This window comes from Melospiza georgiana, chromosome 26 (genome assembly GCF_028018845.1).
Source record: "Melospiza georgiana isolate bMelGeo1 chromosome 26, bMelGeo1.pri, whole genome shotgun sequence".
NCBI classification, from domain to species: Eukaryota; Metazoa; Chordata; class Aves; order Passeriformes; family Passerellidae; genus Melospiza; species Melospiza georgiana.
In genome coordinates, this window is record NC_080455.1 from 2,569,008 (window position 1) to 2,593,000 (window position 23,993).

At 49.3% G+C, this 23,993-nt stretch overlaps 1 protein-coding gene across 2 annotated transcripts; it reads right to left on the minus strand.

Moving 5' to 3' along the window:
* Positions 1-1,576: 1,576 nt before the first annotated feature.
* Positions 1,577-19,006, minus strand: MBD3 (methyl-CpG binding domain protein 3). 2 transcript variants are annotated; one of them, XM_058040950.1, is made up of 8 exons: positions 18,924-18,999; positions 15,063-15,119; positions 12,808-12,967; positions 10,627-10,764; positions 7,117-7,207; positions 6,069-6,246; positions 4,543-4,740; positions 1,577-3,418 (listed from the first exon to the last, which is right to left on the minus strand). In XM_058040950.1, the coding sequence occupies exons 1-7, from the start codon at positions 18,935-18,937 to the stop codon at positions 4,548-4,550; spliced, it is 831 nt and encodes a 276-aa protein (XP_057896933.1). In that variant the 5' UTR covers positions 18,938-18,999; the 3' UTR covers positions 1,577-3,418; positions 4,543-4,547. The 2 variants fall into 2 exon arrangements, with proteins under 2 accessions (XP_057896933.1, XP_057896934.1); XM_058040951.1 differs by lacking the exon at positions 15,063-15,119 and having other exon boundaries at positions 18,924-19,006.
* Between the last annotated feature and the right edge of the window lie 4,987 nt (positions 19,007-23,993).

Sequence of the window (23,993 nt, forward strand, 5' to 3'; positions counted from 1 at the left end):
ATTCCAGCCGTGGCACCAGAGCCTCCCCAGGCAGGGTTTGACAGGCCTGCACTCCCAGAGCCCAGCCATGTCATCCCCGACTCCCTGCTCTTCCTGCTGGGCTGAGTTTACAAGCAAGAAAACTCCTCCCTTTCCTTGCTCAACAGCCAGTGCAGCAAGCTCAATTTCAGATGTGAACTGAGCCAACTTTTCCTGGGCAGAACCACCTCCAAGAGCTCTGCTGGCCAAACCCAGACTGCACCAATATCCATTCCATGTTTTGCACAAAATTTAATCCAGCTAGAATTCAGGAAAAATAACACCCCCCAAACAGCAGGGAAATGACATTCCCTTTAATTCTTGAATTTTGTAAAACAAAGTGGAGAGGAAAAAACTGCAGCCATCAACACCCTATGCTGAAGAGAACATTAATTAATGAAATATAAGCATTGCCTCAATTTCACTCAGTGCTCTTAAGTACATTATTTACTAATCATCTGCCTAACAAGTTGTACCTCCAAGCAGCTGCTTTCTCCACCCTGGGGATAGATTTGATGATGGCAGACACTTCATGCCCGTCAGTCACGTCCAGGGCTGAGATAACACAAACTAATTCAGTTGTTATTGCAGCAACAAGAAACACATCATGGTCAGCGAAAACAAACACTTCATTTCCTCACCTTGGTGAGCAGGTGAAGTTATTTCACTTTCTCTGGCTGTGAGAGGAGTCCTGGGTCCTTTGCTGGCACTTTGCACAAGCAACTCCTCCATTTAAATGAAAACATCATAAACTTTGTACACTGAAGGAAAGAGAACTGGGAAAGGGGTAGGGGGGATGAAACAGAGTTGGCAGCAATCTAAGTTGATATTCAGTGCATCAAAAAATGAGTGTCAACACTCAATCACCTGTGGTGTGGTGCCTCAGTGGTGTGTTTAGATCCAAGTAAAAGCAGATAAAGACATCACCAGATATTAAACAGGTTTTCAAAGAGCCAGTGTCAGAGTAAGATTGCTCTGCTCACAAGGACAGCTCTGGGGTGGGATATGAACTGCTGGAGTTGAGATTCAAAGGGCCACATGGGAACAGACTCAGGTTGAGCCAGGAAGGTTTAGATTGGATATTAGGGATATATTTTTTGGTTTTTTCCTCACAGAAAGGGCTGTCCAGCCCTGGCACAGGCTGTCCAAGGCAGTGGTGGAGCCATCATCCCTGGGGTGTTCAGAAGCAGAGTGGATGTGACACTTGGGGACAGGGTTTAGTGGTGAATGTGGAGGTGCTGGGCTGATGGTTGGACTTTATTATCTAAAATATCTTTCCCCACCTTAATTCTGTGACTCTGTTACCAACCTGCCCAAGAGATGGGACACCCTGGCAGCCTCTCCCTTGCTGGGGACACAGGAGAGGATTCTGCAGAAGATTGAACTGCTTTCCACAAGCTTCCCTCCATGTTCCCCTCTGCCAGGCTCCAGATGTCCAGAACCAAATCTCAGACTGGAGCCCCCAACTGAACCCCCAGAGCATCTCCACTGGGAGAAAGGGAAAGGGCAGAGCACAAAACTCCAGGTAGGGCTTGAGGCAGACGAGAGGAACCTCTTCTTTGTGAGAAACATTTAATTCAACACCATGACTTACAAGAGGACAGATTTACAGAGTAGTAACTGTAACAGACTGTTCAGAAAGGAAAATAATGGTGGCTGCCTGCAGTGCCAGGTAAAGCTCCCCAAAGCAGCACCTGGCACAGCATCAGCAAAGTACAATTCAGTCTCCTAGCAGTACTCAAATGAGCAATATCAACCAATTTTGTGTTTGCAGACCTTTAAGAAAAGAGTGAATAAAGGATCAATCACTTTGGCATGGGATATTTTTCAGGGATCACTAAGCTGCACTACTCCCAAAGGCAATTCCCTGGCCCCTGGCTGTCCCTGCTAATCTTTCTCACACAATAAAGGCTCTGGGAGCTACTTTCTTCCCCAAGTTTTGGGATACCAACAACTCATACAATTGGTTGGTGGCACACTATTTAATGCACCACCCTGTAGTGTTCTCTCAGCAGAGACGTCCACGCACGGTTATGCAATGGATACCCTAAGACTAAAATAATTCTGCAACCCAGTCAACACATTCCCCAAGCTATCAGCTCTCATCTTCCTCCCCTCTCCTTGTCTCCCTTCCCAGAGAAATCCATTTTTAGCCACAAGTTACCCCAAAATGCTCAAAGATGTACTGGAAGAGACTGAGGGATCAATCAAGGTACCCATGGTGAAGCCAAATATTTAGAAACACATTAAGGCAGGTTTCACATCAGTCCAATTGTTGACACAAAATGCTGGTCACCTCACTGCACATGCAAATAAGAAAGATTCAGTACTGAATAAAAAGCTTTAAATTCCTTTTTTTTTAGATATCAATTATAGAAAAATCAACCTTTTACCTTTTTTTTTTTTTTTTAAAGAGGTCAGAACATTACTGCACACAAAAGCAGGTGTGTGGCCACACCTGTTGGAATGGATCCCCTTCCCTCCACACTGAGGAACAGAGGGCAGGTTCTTGGCACCAGAAGAGAAAAAGGAGGAAGTTTTCCTCATTATCAGTCAGAAATGAGTCATCCTTCCATCCCCAGTTGAGAAAGTCCTTCTGACTGGACTTAAAACCAAAGTAAAATATACCTCAGGTTGGGTATATTGTGAACAGAGTCTTGGAGGCAAATGTCTGGACACACAGAGCTTGGATCCAAACTGTGGTGTGGAATAACCAAATAGCCAAATGCCCAGAGCTGGCAGCCCAAGTCCTCGAGTGCAGCTTCCCCTCCTCAACCCAGCCCAGGTGGGAGAGGCACTGGCAGCTCAGCTCTGAGACTGCATTTCCAAACACTTGCAAGACCAATGTGGTCTTGTGAGGAAACAGCAACTCACACATGGAATGAACCATTCACAACATGAAATGACCTCCCTACAGTCAGGTACAAACAGGTAGCCCACAGCAGAGTAGCCAAGGAGTGAAACAGCATCTCCCTCCCTTGGGTTAGGGAGAAAATTGTTTCTGTGGGTCATTAGAAGTACTTTGATAGAAAAGCTTAAAAATGTATCACCCAGCACTGACCCACAAAAAGTAATACCAAAAAAAAACAAAACCCAAAAAAAAGAGCCAGCAAATTCAGTTCCTAGGATTTTCCCTCCCACCATGTGATATTCTTTATCCCCTCCCACTTTTGCATTCCCAATCACCCTATCCCTGTAGAAAAAGGGAGGGGAGTAGAGTTGAGTCAAGTTCCATCTGCAGAACTCCCCTGCAGTGAATGAACCATCAGCTTGCACGTCTCCTGAAGTCCATCCAAAGGCTCTGGGGTACAGTTGGACTGATGGTGCACTCTTGGCTCTGTGAATGCTTGTGCTGACCCTGCTGAATGGGTTTATACTGGGAATTCTTAGATGGAACTCCCTGAAAGAGGAAAAACAAAGACCTTGTAACTCAAAAAGAATTTCTGTAGCTTTTCTTAAAAGGAGAAATCCCACTGTCTTAACACATTCATGTCTTTATCTCCTGGGTTTCACCTACAGCAGTCAGTTTGTTCTGGCTCCTGCCAGACCTCTAGAGCAGAAAGGAATTCAAGGTATTCACTGTCCAAATACAGCTACTGCTGCTGATAGGGGAAAATGGGAAAAAAGAGCCCAGATAAAAGATGGGATCTCCCAAAGGCCAAGCAGATTGCACATTATAATCAATCCTCAAGCTTCAAGGATTGCTAAACAAAATCAATCTTCCTCCCACCTGAAATCCTCATTCCCTTCAAAGGAGCTCCTCAGCTATTTATCCTAAAAAGTTCCTTTTTTCCCCCACCACATTCTTGATTCTTGTCTCAGAGGATCCAGAGGAGGCCACTAAGCTGATCTTAGGGCTGGAGAACCTTTCCTATGGAGACAGGCTGAGACACAACTGGGGCTGAACCCTGAGCCTCCTTTTCTCCAGGCTGAGCCCCCCCAGCTCCCTCAGTCCCTCCTGGCGCTCCCCAGCCCCAATGCCCAGCCTGGCACTGGGCACTGCCAGGGATCCAGGGGCAGCCCCAGCTGCTCTGGGAAATCCATTCCAGGGATGGATTCCACAATTCCTGATTCCCAATCTCCCACCCAGCCCTGCCCTGTGGCAGTGGAAGCCATTCCCTGTGTCCTGTCCCTGCAGGCCTTGTCCCCAGTCCCTCTGCAGCTCTCCTGGAGCCCCTTCAGGCCCCAAAAGGGGCTCTGAGGTGTCCCTGGAGCCTTCTCCTGTCCAGGTGAGCAGGCCCAGCTGTGCCAGGCTGGCTCAGAGCAGAGGGGCTCCAGCCCTGGCAGCATCTCCGTGGCTCCTCTGGCCTGGCTGCAGCAGCCCCACGTCCTCCTGCTGCTGTTGCCCAGGGCTGGGGCAGCTCTGCAGGTGGGGTCTCACTCCCACCTCCCCCATTCCTGACCCAAGGCCCCCACACCTTTCAAAGCCCAGGCCAAAAAGTGAAAATTCATCAATGTTTAAGGTTCCTTCTGAAAACCTTTCTGTCCCCAGTGTTCAAGGTGAGACACAGCACAATCACCCACCTGGACTATACATTTTCCATCTCCTGGTCATGGTCCTGCTCCTCCTCCTCCTCCTCTTCTTCTCCTTCCTCCTCTGCTCCTTCTTTCTCCGAGGGAGGCTCCCCATCCCTGGCAATCTCCTCCACGTGGGCCAGCATGTCAGCCATCAGGGCCTCCTCCAGCCTCTTCCTCACCTGCTGCACCAGCTCCTCCTGCTTCCTGCCCAACACAGGGACACCCAACATCAGCCCCAGGCTGCCCCTGTCAAGGGAAAAGAGTTCCCAATCCCTCCAACATCAAAGCATGGACTGGAAAAACCAAGAACTCCATTGTATAACCAAAAAAAACCCCAAAAAAACAAACAAAAAAAAAAAAAAACCCACCTGGCATTGTACTCTGAGTGAAGATGAAAAACACTTTAAAAATTCCTTCAGTATTTATATTATGTGTCCTGGACCTGTTGATTTCTGGCTGAAGTTTGGCTAATCTAGCAGCCAATTTTTTTTTTAGCCTAATGCTGATTTTTAATTCCTGCTACTAATATCTAAAGTCAGCCTACCCTGCACAGACTTTCAAAAATGTGACTGGAAAAAATTAAGTTTCAGGCCATTTCTTTCTGCTCATTTTCCTTTTGAGTCCCAACCCTAAGAAGTCAAAGCACAGCAAAGAAGTGATCAACAAGCAGTGGCTCATGGGGCTCCTATTTCAGCTCAGCCACAGGACATCAAAGTTACAAACAGACTGTTTTTCCTGGCCATTTATCTCAATCAAGCCCAGAAAAATCATCCTGCAATTCCAAAAGATTTATCAAGCAGTCAAAGCAAGGACTGCCTTTAAACACTTAATGAATGCAAATTGCAAGCTGCAGGCCTTTGGTATAGTCAGTTCTCCATTAAAAGCTTAAAGCTGAATTTGGCCAATCCTGATTGAACAAGATTTAATTACTACAGCAACCTATAGCAGAATCAGCTGCATTCTTGTTCCCTGTCAGCAGGCATGGCTTGGGTTGGGTCAATCCAGAAATTTTATTTAATTCATTTACAGACACAGAGGAAGGTGAAGAGACTTCAATCCCACATACAGGATTTCTCCAATGCCATCTCTGCACCTTGTTCCCTGTCACCACAGCAGGCATGACTTGGGTTTGGTCAATCCAGAAATTTTATTTAATTCATTTACTGACACAGAGGAAGGTGAAGAGAATGCAATCCTCCTGTACAGGATTTCTCCAATGCCATCTCTGCTCAGAGGTGCCTCAGTTGAGGCTCTCCCAGCTCACTTTTGTAATAAAAGGAAACTTGACATGAAAAACAAACATGAGCCTGAAACTGCAGAGTAACTGAGCGTGGCCAAAATAAAAAACAGTGGGGATTTAAGCACATGACAGAGCTTCATGTAACTACTTTTGTCTCCTCTCTTGCTCCAGAGCCATTCCAGTGAATTCCCAAGGCACAGTGTTCCATCAGACACTCAGAAAGAACAGCAAAGCACTGTTTGAGCACAAGGAACCTCATTCCAGAACAGCAAGTGCTATTTCCAGCTCCTACCTGATATCTTCATCAGTCACCATGAAGGCTTTGCAGAGAGGCTGGGAGGTGTTGAGCCAGACCCCAGGGTTCTTCTCCACAGCTGCAGAGAGCTGCCCAGTGATGGGCATGGTGCTGGTGTGCAGGGCACTGGCGATGGCAGAGAGCAGAGTCTCATCAGTGCAGCCAGGGCCAACCCCTGCAAGGGGGAGGGAAATCCATGAGCAGCACTGCCCCAGGCAGGGAGCAGGAAATCAGGACAATGGGAATGAAATTTTAATGGCAAAGCACAGGCTGTCAGTTGGAAAGCTCACATGATATAAATCTCAGAGCTAAATGATTCTAACAGCACCTCTGCAGCTCTCTGAGGGTATTGAAACTTAGAGCAGTTCCTCTTTGTTAGAACCTAAAAGATAATAAAAATCACCAAACTGGGAAAGGAAGAGGTTTCCATTCTGCTTGAACAAAGCTCAGAGAGCTGGGGGTGCTCACCTGGACAAGAGAAGGCTCCAGGGACACCTCAGAGCCCCTTTTGGGGCCTGAAGGGGCTCCAGGAGAGCTGCAGAGGGACTGGGGACAAGGCCTGCAGGGACAGGACACAGGGAATGGCTCCCACTGCCACAGGGCAGGGCTGAATGGGAGATTGGGAATCAGGAATTGTGGAATCCATCCCTGGAATGGATTTCCCAGAGCAGCTGTGGGTGCCCCTGGATCCCTGGCAGTGCCCAAGGCCAGGCTGGACAGGGCTGGGAGCACCTGGGACAGTGGGAGGTGTCCCTGCCATGGCAGGGGTGGCACTGGATGGGCTTTGAGGTCCCTCCCAACCCAAGCCCAAGCACCAATGTGGGATGCTCTGCTGCTTCTGGAAAATGAATCCCCAAAAGGCAGAGAGGCTTTGCTTCAGTGTGCCCTCAGAACAAAGGGCACTGGGAGCCCAGGCAGCAGCACAGCCCCTGCTGCAGCAGGAATGGGCACAGCCCTGCCAGGCCCTGGGAACAGGAGCTCACCCCCAGCACCTCCACTCCCCCTGCCAGGTGCCAGCCCTGAGTGAAGGGCACCCTGTGGTTACCTTGCAGCCCCTTGGGAAGGTCCATTGTCTTCACCAGCTCCTCTGCAATGTCAAAGGCATTCAGGCCACTCAACTTCTTCTCCCAGAAGAGCTGCAGACAAAGCAGGAGGTTATTGGTACAACCAGGAGTGGAACTGACAGCTCCACACAATCCCTGCTTCCTGTGCAGACAGGGAACAGCAGGGCTGAGGACATTTAATGTGGATTTACCACAGAAGGGATGGATCTGCCACCTCCAACAGCAGCAACAATCCTCACTGCCAATCAGCCCTGTCAAGCCTTAACTTCTTTTTGCCAGGGCTGGGATTAATGTGGGAGATGGCATTTCTCGTTGGCACTCAGATATTTATTAGCTCTAATCTATGTTACAGCCTCACCAACCCTGAGTTCTACAGCACTTCACTCCAACAAACTAAAAATGGAGCCCCATCTCTCTCTACAAGACAGCTTATCCTTTTAAGGATGAACTATCCAATTAAGAAATGACACCTAAATTATTTTTACTTTTTACCCAATAAACAACCAACCCATGGCTCATAATGTGGACTTTTATATCCAATTACACAAAACCACCCAAACCCATGGAGAGGAAGGAGAAGGAAAGGAGAAGGAAGGAAGGAAAGAAAGGAGAAGGAAAGAAAGGAGAAGGAAAGAAAGGAGAAGGAAAGAAAGGAGAAGGAAAGAAAGGAGAAGGAAAGAAAGGAGAAGGAAAGAAAGGAGAAGGAAAGAAAGGAGAAGGAAAGAAAGGAGAAGGAAAGAAAGGAGAAGGAAAGAAAGGAGAAGGAAAGAAAGGAGAAGGAAAGAAAGGAGAAGGAAAGAAAGGAGAAGGAAAGAAAGGAGAAGGAAAGAAAGGAGAAGGAAAGAAAGGAGAAGGAAAGAAAGGAGAAGGAAAGAAAGGAGAAGGAAAGAAAGGAGAAGGAAAGAAAGGAGAAGGAAAGAAAGGAGAAGGAAAGAAAGGAGAAGGAAAGAAAGGAGAAGGAAAGAAAGGAGAAGGAAAGAAAGGAGAAGGAAAGAAAGGAGAAGGAAAGAAAGGAGAAGGAAAGAAAGGAGAAGGAAAGAAAGGAGAAGGAAAGAAAGGAGAAGGAAAGAAAGGAGAAGGAAAGAAAGGAGAAGGAAGGAAAGGAGAAGGAAGGAAAGGAAAAGGAAGGAAAGGAAAAGGAAGGAAAGGAGAAGGAAGGAAAGGAGAAGGAAGGAAAGGAGAAGGAAGGAAAGGAGAAGGAAGGAGAAGGACCAGCCTCTGCCCTAAAACCTCCATCTTGCTTTATATATATTATTATATTCTAAAACCTTCAACTCTAAGTTTCCACCCTGTGATATCACTCACTTCTATTCAAACTCCACACCCACAATCCCAGCTCTATCATTCCATTCTGGAAGCTTCTCCACAGCCTCAGGTCAGTGCAGTGCTCTCTTGGGGGTCAGTGCCTGGCAGCACAGCAAGTCTGAAATTCCCAGCAGCCAGGGCTCCAACACAGCCCCACAATTCCTCTCTCCCAGTTTGCTGCCTTGGAAAACTCTCTTGTCTTCCAGGGCCTGGAACTTTCACTGCTCTGAGCTGCAGGTGCAAGCCCACAGTGTGAGACCAGCCCTTGTCAGCACTCTATTTCTCTCCAACATATCCCACAGAAAGTTAAGAAATGCAAGAGCTGAATTCAAGGTAAAGTATTATTTTCTTCCTTCTGTTTGGTCCTTTCCCCCATGTCTCTCCTTTACCAGATTTTGAGTCACAGGCTCTCCCCAGGTTTAAAAGCTGAATGTGTGGTGTGGCAGAAATTCAAATACATCACCCTGACACACCTTTAACTCTGTACCTGGTGCAGGAGAGGTATCAGGAGGACAGCAATGCACAACTTGCAAAAACCCACATTTTTATCAAGGTTTTGAGAAATGAAGAATTCACCTCAAACAGTCCATGCATATCCCACCCCTTCTCCTGCCTGTCAAAATCCAAGTTCAACTGACCCCACATGACTTTTCCAAAAAGGGGAATGAGGCAGTCACAGCCCAAACACAGGCTGGATATTCCCTAGCCCTTCAAATAGGTGATTTTTTTTTTGTTTGTTTGTTTTTTGGTTTTGCTTTTTTGGTTGTGTTTGTGGTTTTGGGTGGGTTTTTTTTGTTTTGTTTTGTTTTTGTTTGGTGGGGGTTTTTTTGGTTTTTTTTTTTTTGTTTTTTTTTTTTTTTGCTTTGTTTTGGGGTTTTTGTTGTTTGTTTTTTTTTTTTTTTTTTTTTTTTTTTTTTTTGGGGGGGGGGGGGTTTTGTTACTCAGAAAAGCTGTGGCTGTCCCAGTCCTGGAATTGTCCAAAACCAGGCTGGATGGGGTTTGGACCAACCTGGGATAGTGCAAGGTGTCCCTACCCATGGTGGGAGGGTAGAATGGGATCATCTTTAAGATCCCTTCCAGCCCCCAAGAATTCTGGGATTTTTAAGCCAGTGCATGATGGGACTTGGCTCTGATTTCAAATTTTGCAGAAACATCTGGAGTCTGCTGAGAAAAAGTCACAATATTCTGCAATCCAGTAAAATATCTTAAAGAGGAACACAAATCCAGCTCAGAGCTGGGAGAGGGTATTTTATCTTTAGTGTTCTTTTTTGTTGCCTTAACTATAAAAGCTGCAGGAGTAGCAACAACACTGTGAACATACAGGATCTGATTCCCCAAAAAAACATGGTGAGACCCTGCCAACCTGCTTAAAAAAACAAAAAACCCACCCCAACCAGCAAAAAAACACCCATTTCAGATAAGTTCTATCTCATATCTGGAGGTTCTAGTTCTAAGTTGAACTGGGTTTATTAAATTCTTAAAATCTGCCTTCAAAAAGTGTTTTTTGAAGTTTTCAGAAAAGGTTTTCAGTGCTCCAACAGGTACAGCTTATTTTACCTTGCCTTGTCCTGAGCATTCTCTCCTTTAAATTTGGTGTGCTCTCTTGCTTGCTAATACACATTATGGTAAGAAAAACATTTTGATTTTGTATTAACAATAAGACTCTAAGTGAATTTATGATCTTATACTGGCAGAGTTTACTCCTACTAACGTACAGTCCCCTGCACTGCAACAAACACCACAGTGGATGTGATCCCTGCAGGAACAAGGATTTAATGGAACAAGGATTTAATGGAACATGGAATTCTTACACAACTGCAACATTTGACAGTGATTCTAAACCCAAGTGTCCTCTGAAGTGGCTACAATGTCTGAATAATTTTGTAGATAATACTTAATTTCAGCATGAAGGAAATTCAGCTACAACAGAATTGGGATCCAACCAAAGGCTGCAGTTTGTACATCCCAGTGTGCAGAGTCCATAACTAGAAATTGGGAATGGGATTTGTTCTGATTTTAAGAGCTGGGAGCACTGCAAGCCTCTGCTTTTGAAAGATCAGATTTTTCTGAATTCTGAAGTGCCAGAGATCAGGAATTACCAGGGAGCATTTGTTCAGCATCACAAAATTAAAGCAGATTATTTTGGGATCCTCCCAGTAGGAAATCCATGAGTTCCTCAGCCTTACCTGCCTGGGCTGGTCCACAGCTTTCTGGGGGTCACTCTTCACCTTGTTGCTGGGGTGGTTTGTGATCTTGGTGACAGGCTGTTTGAAGATAGAGGCAGTCTGTCTCACAGGCAGGGCTGTGTTCAAATCAGGCTTGCCCTGTTTCACACAAAAAGAAAAGGAAAAAGCCACAAAAATGTTTTCAGATTGCTAAAATGCTACTACAGCCACAAAGAAGTGCAGCAGGGAACAGTTCCTGGGCTTCAAATCTTGTCTAATCTCAAGTTATACAAGTTAGGTTGCTAAAAATACATAACTAAATTCAAATCTTGCCTTAGACCTATCAAAGTTTTCCACTCATTCTGTTTAGCATAGCAGCCTCCTCCCATGTGAGCTCACACACATCAGTTTTACTCCCATTTTTAATGACTTTAGGAGTCAGAACAAACCATGTGTAATCACTAAAAGAGAGGGTTACAACACAATATTTGTAATAAATAAAAAAATTACAAGCAGGGATTTAGAGGCTGATTTCTGAATCCAGAAACTACTCCAAACAATTCCTTCTAAATCAAGTTGTGACCAATAAACCAACACCACTGAAAGCTGAATCCCTTTTTTTACCTTTGGTTCTGAACAAAGCTCAGCTTTTAAATGCAGCTCATAATTTTGCACTACAGGACTGCATTTTCTGTTAGGGCAAGCACAGGAAGGCTGCTCCTCATTCCCAAAATCCAACACACAACCCTTGGAATGGCTCTAGGACACGCTTTGTTCTCAGGGATGCAAACACTGTGTCTGCCTCACAGATTTATTCATGAGATGTAGAAAAGATGTATTCAGGACAAATATAATTCTGAACCATCTGGGTGCTAATCCTTGCAGAAGCCAGTGATAACATTTGTACATTTATTGAGAGTTTTGGGCAGAATTTTTAGCCTGAGAGGTGTGTGAGCTGCTGCTCTCTGCCTCAAGGCAGGTCTCAAAATATCCCTGCAGCACCAGGACTGTAAGAAATGTTCCCAGCACTCTCGTGAAGATGATCCTTGACTGGCTGATGTATTTCAGAAATGAGCATTGTGCCTTTTCCACATTCAGTGTTTAGGTGCATACACAGCAGCTGCTGGGTTCTGGGAAGGATTTTAGCATCTGATGAAGATCCTGAGGAATGAGTTGGGACAATCAATGCAGACAGGGAGCCTGACACTGCCACCCTGACACCTCAACAACCTGAATTAACAGCTAGAGAACCTTTTATTTTGTTCTACAAATAGGCCTCACAGTTCTTTTTCCCTCTCAGGCTTTTTGCCCCAAATGCCACCTCCCCTTCCATCAGTGCCAAAGCTGGGGCAGCAGCACAGAGCTGACCTCTCCTGCAGCATCTCCTCATCCCTGTGGACCCAAACCCCTCCTCTCCTCTGCAAAGGCAAGGGCAGGGCAGAGCTGCTGCACAGCTCCAGGAATGTGGGGCTCTGGAGCAGATTGTGCTGGAGGAGGTGAGCTCACACTGCAGGGAGAGGGATCACAGAATCCTGGAATGGTTTAGATTGGAGGGGATGTTAAAGCCCATCCAGTGCCACCCCTGCCATGACAGGGGCACCTCCCACTGTCCCTGGTGCTCCCAGCCCTGCCCAGCCTGGCCTTGGGCACTGCCAGGGATCCAGGGGCACCCACAGCTGCTCTTGGAAATCCATTCCAGGGATGGATTCCACAATTCCTGATTCCCAATCTCCCACCCAGCCCTGCCCTGTGGCAGTGGGAGCCATTCCCTGTGTCCTGTCCCTGCAGGCCTTGTCCCCAGTCCCTCTGCAGCTCTCCTGGAGCCCCTTCAGGCCCCAAAAGGGGCTCTGAGGTGTCCCTGGAGCCTTCTCCTGTCCAGGTGAGTACACCCAGCTCTCCCAGAGCAGAGGGGCTCCTCTGCACTTATTCCCACAGGGCAATGCCTGTCTTGTGCTGGGAACTGAAGAAGGTGACAGTCTCTTCCCTGCCCTCCTCCACAGAACACTGAGCAGTGCCACAACTCTCCTCCCCAGCACCAACCCCCTGGGAGCAGCACTTGTCCAACCCCCACCAGCAGAGCTGTTCTGACACAGCTCCAATTCACACTCCAGCTCTGAACTGCTGCATTCTCCCTCCTCTCCCAGGCTGCTCTGGCAGCTCCTCAGCAGGGAGGGGGAGCAGCAGAGCCTCTCCCTCTCTTACTTTGGCCTGGTTGGAGCAGTCGTAGCGCATCCTCTGCCTGTTCTTGTTCATTTTGTTCATCAGCATCTTGCCCGTGCGGAAGTCGAAGGTGCCCAGGTCCATGGAGCTGCCCAGGTAGCGTGCCAGCTGCGGCTTGCTGCGGAACTTCTTCCCACTGGGGCTGCAAGAAACACACCAGGTGTCCACCCCCAGGGACACCCCCACCTCCTGCACCCCCTCTGCACCTCAGCAGGGAGGGCTTTTATTGCCACGCTCAAAAACACACGCTGGACTTTGCAGGATGAAGCTCACGTTCAGCTCTGAAATGTTTTCGTATCGACTGCTTCTCATGTGGAACACACAAATTAAGTTAAAATGGTTTGGTATGTCAAGAGGAAGATTCAGATCAGATAAACAAATGTAGCATAATGCACACAATAACCATCAAGGGAGATCTCAGCACAGATGCACTTTTCATTCAGCTGTCTCTCATAGTAAATGCACATTTTCAAGTATAATTTCTTCTCTCAGGACTCTTGCGTTTGACCAGCACCAAAAATGCTCCTTGTCTGCTCTCCCTGCCCCTTGCACAGCACATTCAGGTTTGATTCTATGTCTTTTGTAGCATCCTGAAGACTTCAGAAAAAAGAGAAAACCAGAAGTTAACTACTGACAAGCTGCAAAATAAAGAATCCAAAGTGATGCAAAGATAAATGTCAAAACCTTGTAAAACTTTCCATTAACAGCAAAAGGGAAGAGAGACTCTTCTGTAACACCTGGGTTTCTACAAAGACTCAACCTGGAGAGCAGGCATAAATTATTCCAAATTCTTACTGATGTTTTCTTTGGGGTTTTGTTGTATTTTTTGTTTTAGTTTGTTTTTTGAGGAGTTTTTTTTTTGTTTGGTTTTTATTTGTTTGTTTGGGTTTTTTGTTTTATATTTTTTTCTGGTTGTTGTTGGGATTTTTTTGTTTTGGTTTGGTTTTTTGGGGGAATTTCTTTTTTTTTAATAATCCAACATAAGCTATTTTTTTATTCATAAAGCAAAAATAAGCCACTGTGTTATGGCTGCAGTGTGGGACTGTAAAGACAATAACACCAAGTATTTTTCACCTTCTCACTGAGCAGCAAAACAACACCTCTTTATTCTATCAATAACTTTCACTTCTGGTTTTCTCCACTTTGCAACTTGCATATTCAGTCCTAGTTCACACCCAGGAGAAGTTCATTCCCTGTATACCCATCCCACTATCACAGCTTAATGGGCTGGAAGGCATTTTAAGACCAAAAATGCCAGTTACCCCCTTATCTCACACTGGTGAGATACTGATAGCCTTACCAAGGTCTTAACAACAACAAAACAAAGCAAAAGGAAAAGTCAATGTTCACATATTGTCTCCTGCCCTGAAGCTTTATTAGGGGAAAGCCAGCATGAGCAGAGAATTTCTGGTACAGGACAGTGACAAAGCAATTAGGTTAAGTCAGGCTGTGCGTGAAAAAAATAGATTAAAAAAAAAAAACCAAACCCAGAAAGTACCCAAGTATTAAAAGGTCTCCAAAAACTGAGATAAATTTAATATAAATTACAGTAAAACTGAAATCAGAAAAAGTCTCTGGAAGGAATTAAGTCTGAAAGGTTGTGGTGATCCCACACAGCATCTGCTGAGGAAGCTCCTGGCTCCAACTGCTCCCAAGCTGCTTATCCTGCCTGGATCTCCTCCCTGCCACCACCACTGCTCACACAAATGAAGCAGCTGAGGAAAATAATCCATCTTTGGAGGCCAGGGGAGGAGGAGGGAACACTCCCCCACTGGTTATTCCTCAGCTGGACCAGCTCCCTGTGGAGCTGCACTTGGGCCAGGACACAACACAGAGCAGGACCAAGCAACAGAGGCTGTGTCCAGCCCCAAATTCATTAATTAACTTTTTCAAACTCTAAAGGGAGTTATTTGCCTCAATCCAGAGAGAGGAATAACCAACTCAGCAGCTTTAGGGCAGGGCTGTTGCTGCCAGTGAAGCCAGGAAGAAAAACTCCTGCTACATGAAGAACATGGCACTGCTTCCTCTTCCAAGATCTGCTGCTCTAATTTAGGGTTTAGTGTCTTAGCAGGTTTAAAAATAATGCATTAAAGTGCAGAGTAACTTCCAGAACAGTCAGTACAGTCGAAGACAGGATTTTAAGTGAACAGAACCCTTCACCTCTGTGTGTTTAGTATGTGCTGTGGTCATTTTGCAAGGAAGAACTCAAAAGCTGCTCAGAGTCTCAAAAAACCCACCTGAAATGACTGAGAGTCCTGTCTCTTCCTGGGGAAGCTTGGCCCAAAGGAAAAGCACTGAAATGTTCAGAAGAAAAACTTTTATTCTGATTAGGTCTTGCAAAAGGCAGGATCACCCCCAGGCTCCCTGGGACAACAGCAGAGCAGGGAGCAAAGCTATGAGCAAAAGGTGACAGGGAACTGAGACAGGAAGGGATGGGGCACCCTGGAGCTCCTGGGGACCCTCTGGCAGGACCATGCAGGACATTGGGGCACCCACACACACCTGGGAGGGTCAGAGGTGTGAGGGGAGCCACAGGAACCCGAATCTCGAGTGGGATCCCTGATGCACACCAGGACACACAGAAACTCCCCCGGTACCACAGAACTCTGAGCAATGTTAAAGTGACTTAAAATGTCACAAAATACAGAATTTACCTCCTTCTGCCCCTCCTGCACTCCTGGCTTTGCACAAAGAGGCCCAGAAACGAGACATTTTGGTACAGAGCTGCAAAGCCCAACCTCTGCTCTGTAACACCCCCAGGCAGCGACGCTGAGAGCCCGGATTGATCCCGAGCTCCCGAATCAGGCTGTGCCACAGCTCCCTGCGTGAAAGGCCGAGCTGCAAAGGACTTTACAACTTGCAAAGGATTTTTCACGCTCGTCCATCACCAGCTCCGGGGCTTTATTCGCTTGGGCCGCCTGGTTCTGGCTAACAAAACAGACCTGGCTGCCGGAGCCCACCCCGAGCACCCCCGGCTCTCATTCCCAGACTTTTGCGGGCAGATTGAGCCCGTTCGGGGCAGCCCATTGAAGGGCCAGGTGTCCCTGCTCTCCATGTGCAGCTCAGCCTTTGTTTCCTGCCTTATATCCTTAAGGAGAGAGCGGCTGCCCAGGCCCTCTTCCCCTCCTCCCTCCCTCATCTGAGTCTCCACCCCTCCGCTCTCCCATTTAGCCCGCACAGGATCTGCACAACTTGGGAAGCGAGGGACAAAAGGCAAAAAAAAAAGAAAAAAAAAAACCAAACCCTGAGCAAAGCCAGCCACCGCCTGCCTCTGGAAGGAATGGAGGCAGGGACAGCCCAGGAAAACGGGGCACTGAGAGCAGACACTCCGAGCCTTGTGTCCTCGCTGGAGGGGCAAGGGAAGAACACAAAATGATTCTCCTTCTTGCTTTCCATCGTGCTCACTCCTCTCCGCAGCTCTGCTCCGGGCAAATCCCGGCACCGGGGGCTCCTGGAGGGCTGCAGGAGATACCCTCACAGGGAGATGGGGACCCCAAAACACCGCACAAGCACCAGCGCCAGCACCTCTGTCACAGCACCCCCAGTCACCCCTGGATGCAGCACCCACAGCCAGCCCTGCCCCGGGGTCCCCACACTCAGCTGGGCCACCCTGGCATGGGCTGGCACGGCCATGAAAACCACACCAAGCCAGAGGGTGACACCTCCATGTGCCCCAGAGCACCCCACAGCCCTACACAGCCACAGCCCCGGGGACCTGACCTGTCCCCATCCCCGTGGGGCTGTCCCAAGGGATGATGTCCCCTTCCCTGCAGGACAACAGGGGGGTCTTCGTTCAGCAACTTGGACTCCAACCATACCAAAAAGAAACCCCCCCAAAAAACCCAAAGAAAGCACTTGGAGACACACAAAATCTCCCCAAATTTCCAGAAGCATCACGTCCCTAAAGGGGAGCCCAAATGGCAGCTCTGTAACACCGGGACAAACAAAATTACAACCAGATGATTTTGCAGGGCTCAATTCAGGAATCATGGAATTAAGGATGGAAAAGACCTTTAAGATCATCAGATCCAACCATCACCCCAGCATCACCACCATGTTCACCATTAAACCACGTCCCCAAGTGTCACATCCACATGTTTTTTGAATATTTCCAGGGATGATGACGCCACCACTGCCCCGGGCAGCCTGTTCTAATCCTTTATAACCCTTTCCATGAAAAAAATCTCTCTAATACCCAACCTAAAAGTCCCCTGGTGTACCTTGAGGCTGTTTCCTTCTCATATGAGAAATTATGAGCTTCCCTGCAGGCAAACCCGAGCAACACAGGAAAAGCAAAGGACAGACTCAGTGAAAGCATTTTGCTCCACAATTTTTTTTGGAAAAGACTGTACTGATCAAAATATCTTTGGAGGAGTGTTAAAAACATTCCCTTCCAACTTCTTACATTTGTGCTGCAAAGGTAAGGAATTCTCAACAAAATAAGTTTCACACAAGAGTGTGAAGTTTCCCAGCACAGTGATGTCAACATCCTGAGGCAGAGATGAGCAGCAATCCCAAATTTCTGACACTTGGCCATCAAACCTTCAGGAGAAAAACACTCTGCAGAAAAAAAGCCCCACAAAGCAGCACTAAATTCTTCTTCCCCCATGTGAGAACCCCGAGTTTGAAGGGAGCCAGAACTCTCTCAAAGACAACCTGCCACTTTGACAAAATCCCTGACACGATTTTCTTCCTGAAATCCTCCATCCCTGCACTTCTCCTGCTCACAAGTCCCACCCTCTCAGCCAGAAACCCTCCTAAGGATGAGGTTCAAGGACTGGCTGTAAAAACCTGTCCAGGCACTCAGACCTGGAGGAAGATGGAATTTCCAGCCAGACACTGGCTCACACACATCTCACAGGGGGTTTTCCACAAACCCTCCCTGCATCTGTGCGTGCCTGGGAGCTGGACAGAACAATTACCCAGGTAAACAACAGGCAGAAGTCCCACAGGTATTACTGAACTGCCACACCTGCATTTGCCACTCTGAGGTAATGCAAAATGCAACAGAAACCAAAAATTAGCGCAACAAAGCTCTATTCTACCTTTGATCTCTGTCCAAATTGATACAAAGGGAAAACCCATAGAAATTTTGGAATAAAAATATGCTACTTATCCTCTCTTCCCCTTTTTTTTAATGTTTATCTCCAACACTGCAACTTAACAAACAAGTTCTGGGACAAACAAACAGAATCTCTGAAGCTTTCAGCTGCTGCTGGCGGTCTCATCCTGCCCTCAGCCTCCGAGCTGCAGCAGCTGAATCCGGCTTCACGTTCTCGAGGATAGCACTTTCTGGTTCACTCCCCTTTTCTCACAACCATAACCTGATTCTAAAAATGAAACCTGGAGCTAAAGCTGTGTCTGTCCCATCCTTGGAAGTGTTCAAGGCCAGGTTGGACGGGGCTGGGAGCCACCGGGTCCAGTGGAATGTGTGCCTGCTCATGGCAGGGTGGGATGAGATGGGCTTCAAGGTCCCTCCCAACCCAAACCGTGCTGCGAGGATCCTGTGTCAGAGGCAGAAGTTGAGGGTTTGGATTTTCCCGACAGGCAGGGCCAGCTGAGGACACAGGGACAGCTCCTGCTGCGTTCGCAGCTCCCGCTGGACCCGAGTTTCACACCTCAGCCCGCGGGTGCCTCGTGGGTGCGGGGAGGATCCATATGGCCTCCTACAGCCGTATGAGCCATGCAGGGCTATAAATAGCACCCCTCCAGCTCCCGGGCCGTGTGCTCCCCCCGCAGCCACACTCCCGGCAAGGCGCATCCCGACCCGCCCCGGGGGCAGCACCGCGAGCAGCCCGGGCTCCCTCCCCGCAATCCCCGAGCGCACCCAGCGGGCAGCGGAGCGAGCCCCGGGGAAGGAGGAGCACCCCCCGCGCTGCTCCTGCGAGAATAAAGAACCCGGAGCGCCCGCGGGGCAGGAGCCGCTCTGAGGGGACGCGGGGGCTCCTCGCGGCGCTCCCCGATCCCTGAGGGGGGCCGAGCATCCCCGGCCCCCCGCGGCCGCCCCGGGCCGGCTCCCCGCTCCCTTCCCCTCCACCTGTGGCTGCGGCCCCGGCCCGGCCCCCCGCGCCCGGGGCGGCCCCGCCGAGCGCTCCCACCTCTTCCGCTCCATGGCGGCTCCTCCCGGCCCGCTCCCGCCTGGCTCCGGCCGCCTCCCGCCGGCTCCTCCCGGCCGCCGCGCTCTCCTGCCGCCGCCGGCCCTTCCGCGCTCCCGCTGCCCCCGGGAGGCGGCGCCGCGGCCCGGCTCGTCCCGCTCCCGCTGCGCTCCCGGTGCCGGTCCCGGCCCTGGCCCCGCTCCCGCCGTCCGGTGCGCGCCGCTCCCTCCGCCCGCCCCTTCCACCCACCGAGCCGCCTCCCACCGCCCGCCGCGCCCGGATCCCTCCGCCCGCATATAGTCCCTCCCCCCGCCGCCCCCGCGTGGTGCCCCCCCCGTGCCAGCCCCGCTCCCCCGGCGAACCCGCACGGTGCCGGCCTTACCCCAGCGCCGAGCGCCGCGGGCCCCCCCGGTGTCCCGGCAGCGCCGCTTTGGGCATCTTCCCCCGCGCCCGCCCCGGCCGCACTGGCGGCCCTGCGACCCCCGGCCCCGCCCCGCGCCCCGGGCTGCGGACCCGCCCGGACCCCCGGGGAGAACCGGCCCCCTGCCCTGGGGCTGCCCCCGGGGGGGCTCGGGGTTCGTGCCGTGCAACAGAAGTATACGAAAAAATACCGCTCAATAAAACCCAACAACAACAACAACAAAAAAGCACAAAAAAGGGGGGAAATCTGCGCACGAGGAACTGGAGTGAAGACAAAGCAATGAAAAGTTTTTCAGGAAGGCGTGTAAACCAACACCTACTGCAGCTGCAGTGGCAAATTCCCGGCTGTGGTACCGCCAGGAGAGGTGTCTGCCGAGGAACGGCCACCTGGGAACCCCAGCTTTGGGAATGAGACACCAGCCAGCACCTGAATCCCAGCTGCTGTGTTCCTGCCATTCCATTCCAGTATCCACATGCTGAGAAACACCACAAGGCAGCCTCCTTCCCAAAGCAAGTCAGAGAAATCAATTTTCCTTTAATGAATGATGTATTAGCTTTTTGTTACGAATCCTGCTTGGAGCAGCAGTTGGAAGGGATCAGTGTTGGACGCTACAGAGCAGGGGTGTCCACAGCAGTGTGTCCATTCTGTCTGGCCACCGCTCTGGTCTGACATCAAACTCTATTTGTGTCAATAACCAGCGCTTCCTCCAGTCCCCAGCTGGCAGCAACTTAGAATCCTGGAATATCCTGAGCTGGAAGGGACCCTCAGGGATCATCGAGTCCAGCCCTGCCCAGGCACCCCAACAGCCCCACCCTGAGCAGCCCTGGGAGCTCCTGCAGCTCTGGCAGCCTTGGCACCATTCCCTGGGCAGCCTGGGCAGTGCCCAGCAGCCTCGGGGGGCAGAACCTTGCCCTGAGCTCCATGCCAAGGCCTGGCACAGCTGCAGCCCTTGCTGGGCTCCTGTCCCTGTGCCAGAGCAGAGCTCAGCCCCTGCCCCTGTGCCTGCCCTGGGGAGGAGCTGCAGCCCCCGAGGAGCCTCCCCTCAGTCTCCTGGGCTGCAGCTGAACGAGCCAAGTGCCCTCAGCTGCTCCTCAGCCCTTCCCCAGCTCCGTGTCCCTCCTCTGGGCGCTCTCCAACAGCTTTGGGTCCTTCTGATCTCGTGGTACCCAGAGTGCCCCCAGCACTGGAGCTGAGGCTGCCCCGGGGCAGAGCAGAGTGGGACAATCCCTCCCTGGGCCTGGTGCCCCCAGCACAGGGTGGCCCTTGGGGCTGCCAGGACCCAGCAGTGACTCAGATCCAACTTGCACTGACCAGGACCCCCAGGGCCCTTCCCGCAGCACCTCTCATCCCCAGTCTGTCTCAAGGGCAGGAACCAGCACTAGCCATCATTAAATATCACGTTGTTGGGAATTACTTGCTGCCTTTTTCTTTTCAAGTCGGGGCTCACTCACTCGTTTCAAACTCCCTCGTTTGAAAAGCATCAGGAGATGAGGGAGGATGTGAGACTTGTCAGGGATGCGAGGGAAGCCCACACCCCCACAACGGGCTGCAAATTGTCCATCTCGGGAGTAGAAACGGGAAACAATTCCCAAGAGCAAGGTGCGCCCGTAGGTGCTGGGTTACATTTACTTTGTTTAAAAAGGTTTAAGATTCGTGCGGGTGGAGGTGGTGTCTTTAACGTGATCGATGCTGAGCTTTGCCCCGAAGGCATTCCGGCTCCCCAGGAACCGGGCTTGGGGGTTTGTGTTGTCTCCTCTGGGCTCACAGGTAGGAAATGTCTCATCTCGCTCTGCCATTGCTGTTATTTCCTTCAATCTTGCACAAAAGAAATGGAAAACTTCCAATTCTTACTATTGATCAAACCCACACTATTTTCCATCAATGCACTTCCCTGTTAAAAACACCCCAAACCTCAAATCCAGCTCAATGTATACTGTTGTAACCAAAAACTTGTACTGATGTGGAGCTCTGGAGTGCAAAAGGGAAACTGAAGCACGGTGAAACCTTCAGTGATGTGTTTTAAGAATGAACTGGCAGAGCTGGGAGCAAGTGGAGCTGTTTGGATGTGGAAGAGTGTCACAGGCAGTCTGTGGGAGAATCCCCACACGTCCTCTGGACCTCGAGCTGAGGGTATCAGGAGGTGGAAAATCAGTTTTCACTGGCAGCTGGCACCGGTTTGTGGAAGGGAAACATTTACTCTCTCCTAGGACTGCGTGAAATGTTTGAGTAGAAATGAACTCTTGAGCTGAAGGGAAGATATTCCAGTGTTCCTCTGGGAACACTGCCAGGTGAGGTATTTGCAGGTAGAAGCACCAGCTGAAAGTGGATTCAGCTGCCAAAGACTCTATGTTGCCCCAGGATGAGCAGACAATCCCAAAAATCACCAAAATCAGTTGTCAGACATAGAAAGAAGCAGCAGGATATCCTGACAGAAAAACTCTTGATTTCACTCTGCAGGTATCCCTGGTTTGAAGCTTCCTACTCTGCATTCCCAGAGCCAGCTGAAGAGATTATTCCAGAGCAGGGCTGGCCACGGAATTCCCAACCCAGGAGCCCCAGCAGAGACTGCTCCAGGAGCAGAGACCAACAGGGGCTGGGCAGGCTCCCAGGGCTCAGGTGAGTGAGAAAACCCTGTCCCAGCTCCACTGGCACATTCCAGGAGAGAAGTGAAGTGGGGGCACCACCACAAGGGCAAACACTTGGAAGAGGCAGGAGGAATGCAAAGCCTCCCTTTACATCATCAACCCACAGCTCTAAATCCAAAGCTACCTCTGGGCCCTCTCCAGGTTTGGGAGGGGAAGCTTTTTCCCCCTCTGTCAGGTCATTGTTTTTATTTTGTTCCTAATGTATGTGGCATTCATAGCTCTTTATGAAAATAATTAACTGTTAGAAGAGAGGCAATGCTAGGATATTCTAAATTAGAAAGATCACCCATGCCACTTGAACAGTAATTATTTGAATTTTAACAGAGACTTGCCCAAGAATGCAGAAGGTATTTTCAAGAGTGTGTTTCTTGCTCTTGTAGCAAAAGAAATATAGCAATTAAACCAGTTACACACAAATTCTAGGGTTAATTAGCAATAAATCCATCACTGGAAATGCTGCATGAAGAACAAGGAGCTGAACAATCCCCAAACAAATCCAAGCTCTGTGCACTCCTTGCAGAGCTGCCTGTGCACACAGCTGGGATTTTAAATATGTTTTTCTCCTTTCAGTATCTCATCTCACCTGCTGGGCACACCTCTGCCACTGGGGCTGTGTAAAGGTGACTGTCACCACTGACTGCCAGCTCGGGGACCCTGGGGTTCTCAGGGGGATGGACACCAGAGCCCCAGCTCCAGCCTTCCCAAAGATCTCCACGCCATGGAACAAGGCAAATGCAGGGAATTTCTGAAGCAGCAGGTGACACCCACCCTGCCCAGCTGTGTCACACAGGGAAAGTAAGGGCAGGGACTGAGCTGTCCAGAGCTGAGATTACAATCCTGCTGCTGTGCAAGGCCAGGCTGACAGAACATCCACTTCCCAAGAACTTCCCAAATTTCCAGGCATAGTTTGGCTGGAAATGGATCAGTATCAGCCCCCTATGTAAGGCAGAGGCTGCTGCTGTCAAAGCTGCACTCTCAGCACCCTGAGGTGAAGGGGAGGCTCTGATCTCCTGCAGGTCAGGCAGGAGCACTGCTGGAGCAGGGATGGGACAGCCTGAGGAATCAGCACCACTATCCCATTATTCCATATCCCAGGGAAGCTGCCCCAAGGCTGCCAGAGCTCCAGGAGTGTTTGGACAGCACTCTCAGGGTGGAATTGTTGGGGTGTCTGTGCTGCCCTGATGATCCCAGTGGGTCCCTTCCCACTCAGGATATTCCAGGATTCTGTGATTGCATCTCAGTGGACACAGAAGAGCAGCAAAGGCAGTTTTTACATGTGAAAATGATATTCTTTGCCCCAAATTAATTAATAATGATGATGGTGAAGCAACACTAAGAAATTTTACTGTTAATTAAGTAATCCAAGTGTCCTGCATAGTGCTACTGTTTGGGCAGGTTCTCCACCAGTTTCCCACAGAAACATCTCTGAGGGTGACACAGCCCTGACAGTGACACATGGGCAGCACAGCCACAACTGGAATTTTCCCCTAAAGAGATTCAAACCTTGCATTACAGCCAAACATTCTAGCAAGATGAAATTGGGCACTAAGCAGAGAGAAAACAGTGACCCTGTTCTCACACAGAGGAAGTTTGTTTGTAAATTCTGGTCTTTGTGAAAAGGGATGAACTTTTTGCCCCTGAGTCTGAGTCATCTGTGGCTGAGTGACAGAGACCAGAGCAAAATAATCCTCATTCTTCCTTTTTCTAACAGCTAAAAACTCTCATCTAAAGGGTTGTGTAGGGGTTTTCTAACAGCTAAGAACTCTCATCTGAAGGCTTGTGTTAAGGGGTTTTTTCACCACTGATTTAAGTTCACAAATAATAGATCTATTAATTGATAATATAGATTATTTTTCTACTTAAACCCCAAATTAAGAACTGAGCAGCTCTCTGAACCCCTGGTTTTCATCGTGGTACACAGAGAGCCAGGATTTGGGGCCTGCCTTCTTCAAGCCTCTAGATTAAGCCAGAAAAGCTTAAAAAATAGATAATTTAAGGGGTCCATGA

Excerpts from the sequence above, each read along its gene's own strand:
- MBD3 (XM_058040950.1), bottom strand. Across the intron at positions 10,765-12,807 it reads ACTGCTCCAACCAGGCCAAA|GGCAAGCCTGATTTGAACAC; the intron begins GTAAGAGAGGGA and ends TGTGTGAAACAG. Across the intron at positions 6,247-7,116 it reads CCTTCCCAAGGGGCTGCAAG|GGGTTGGCCCTGGCTGCACT; the intron begins GTAACCACAGGG and ends TCCCCCTTGCAG.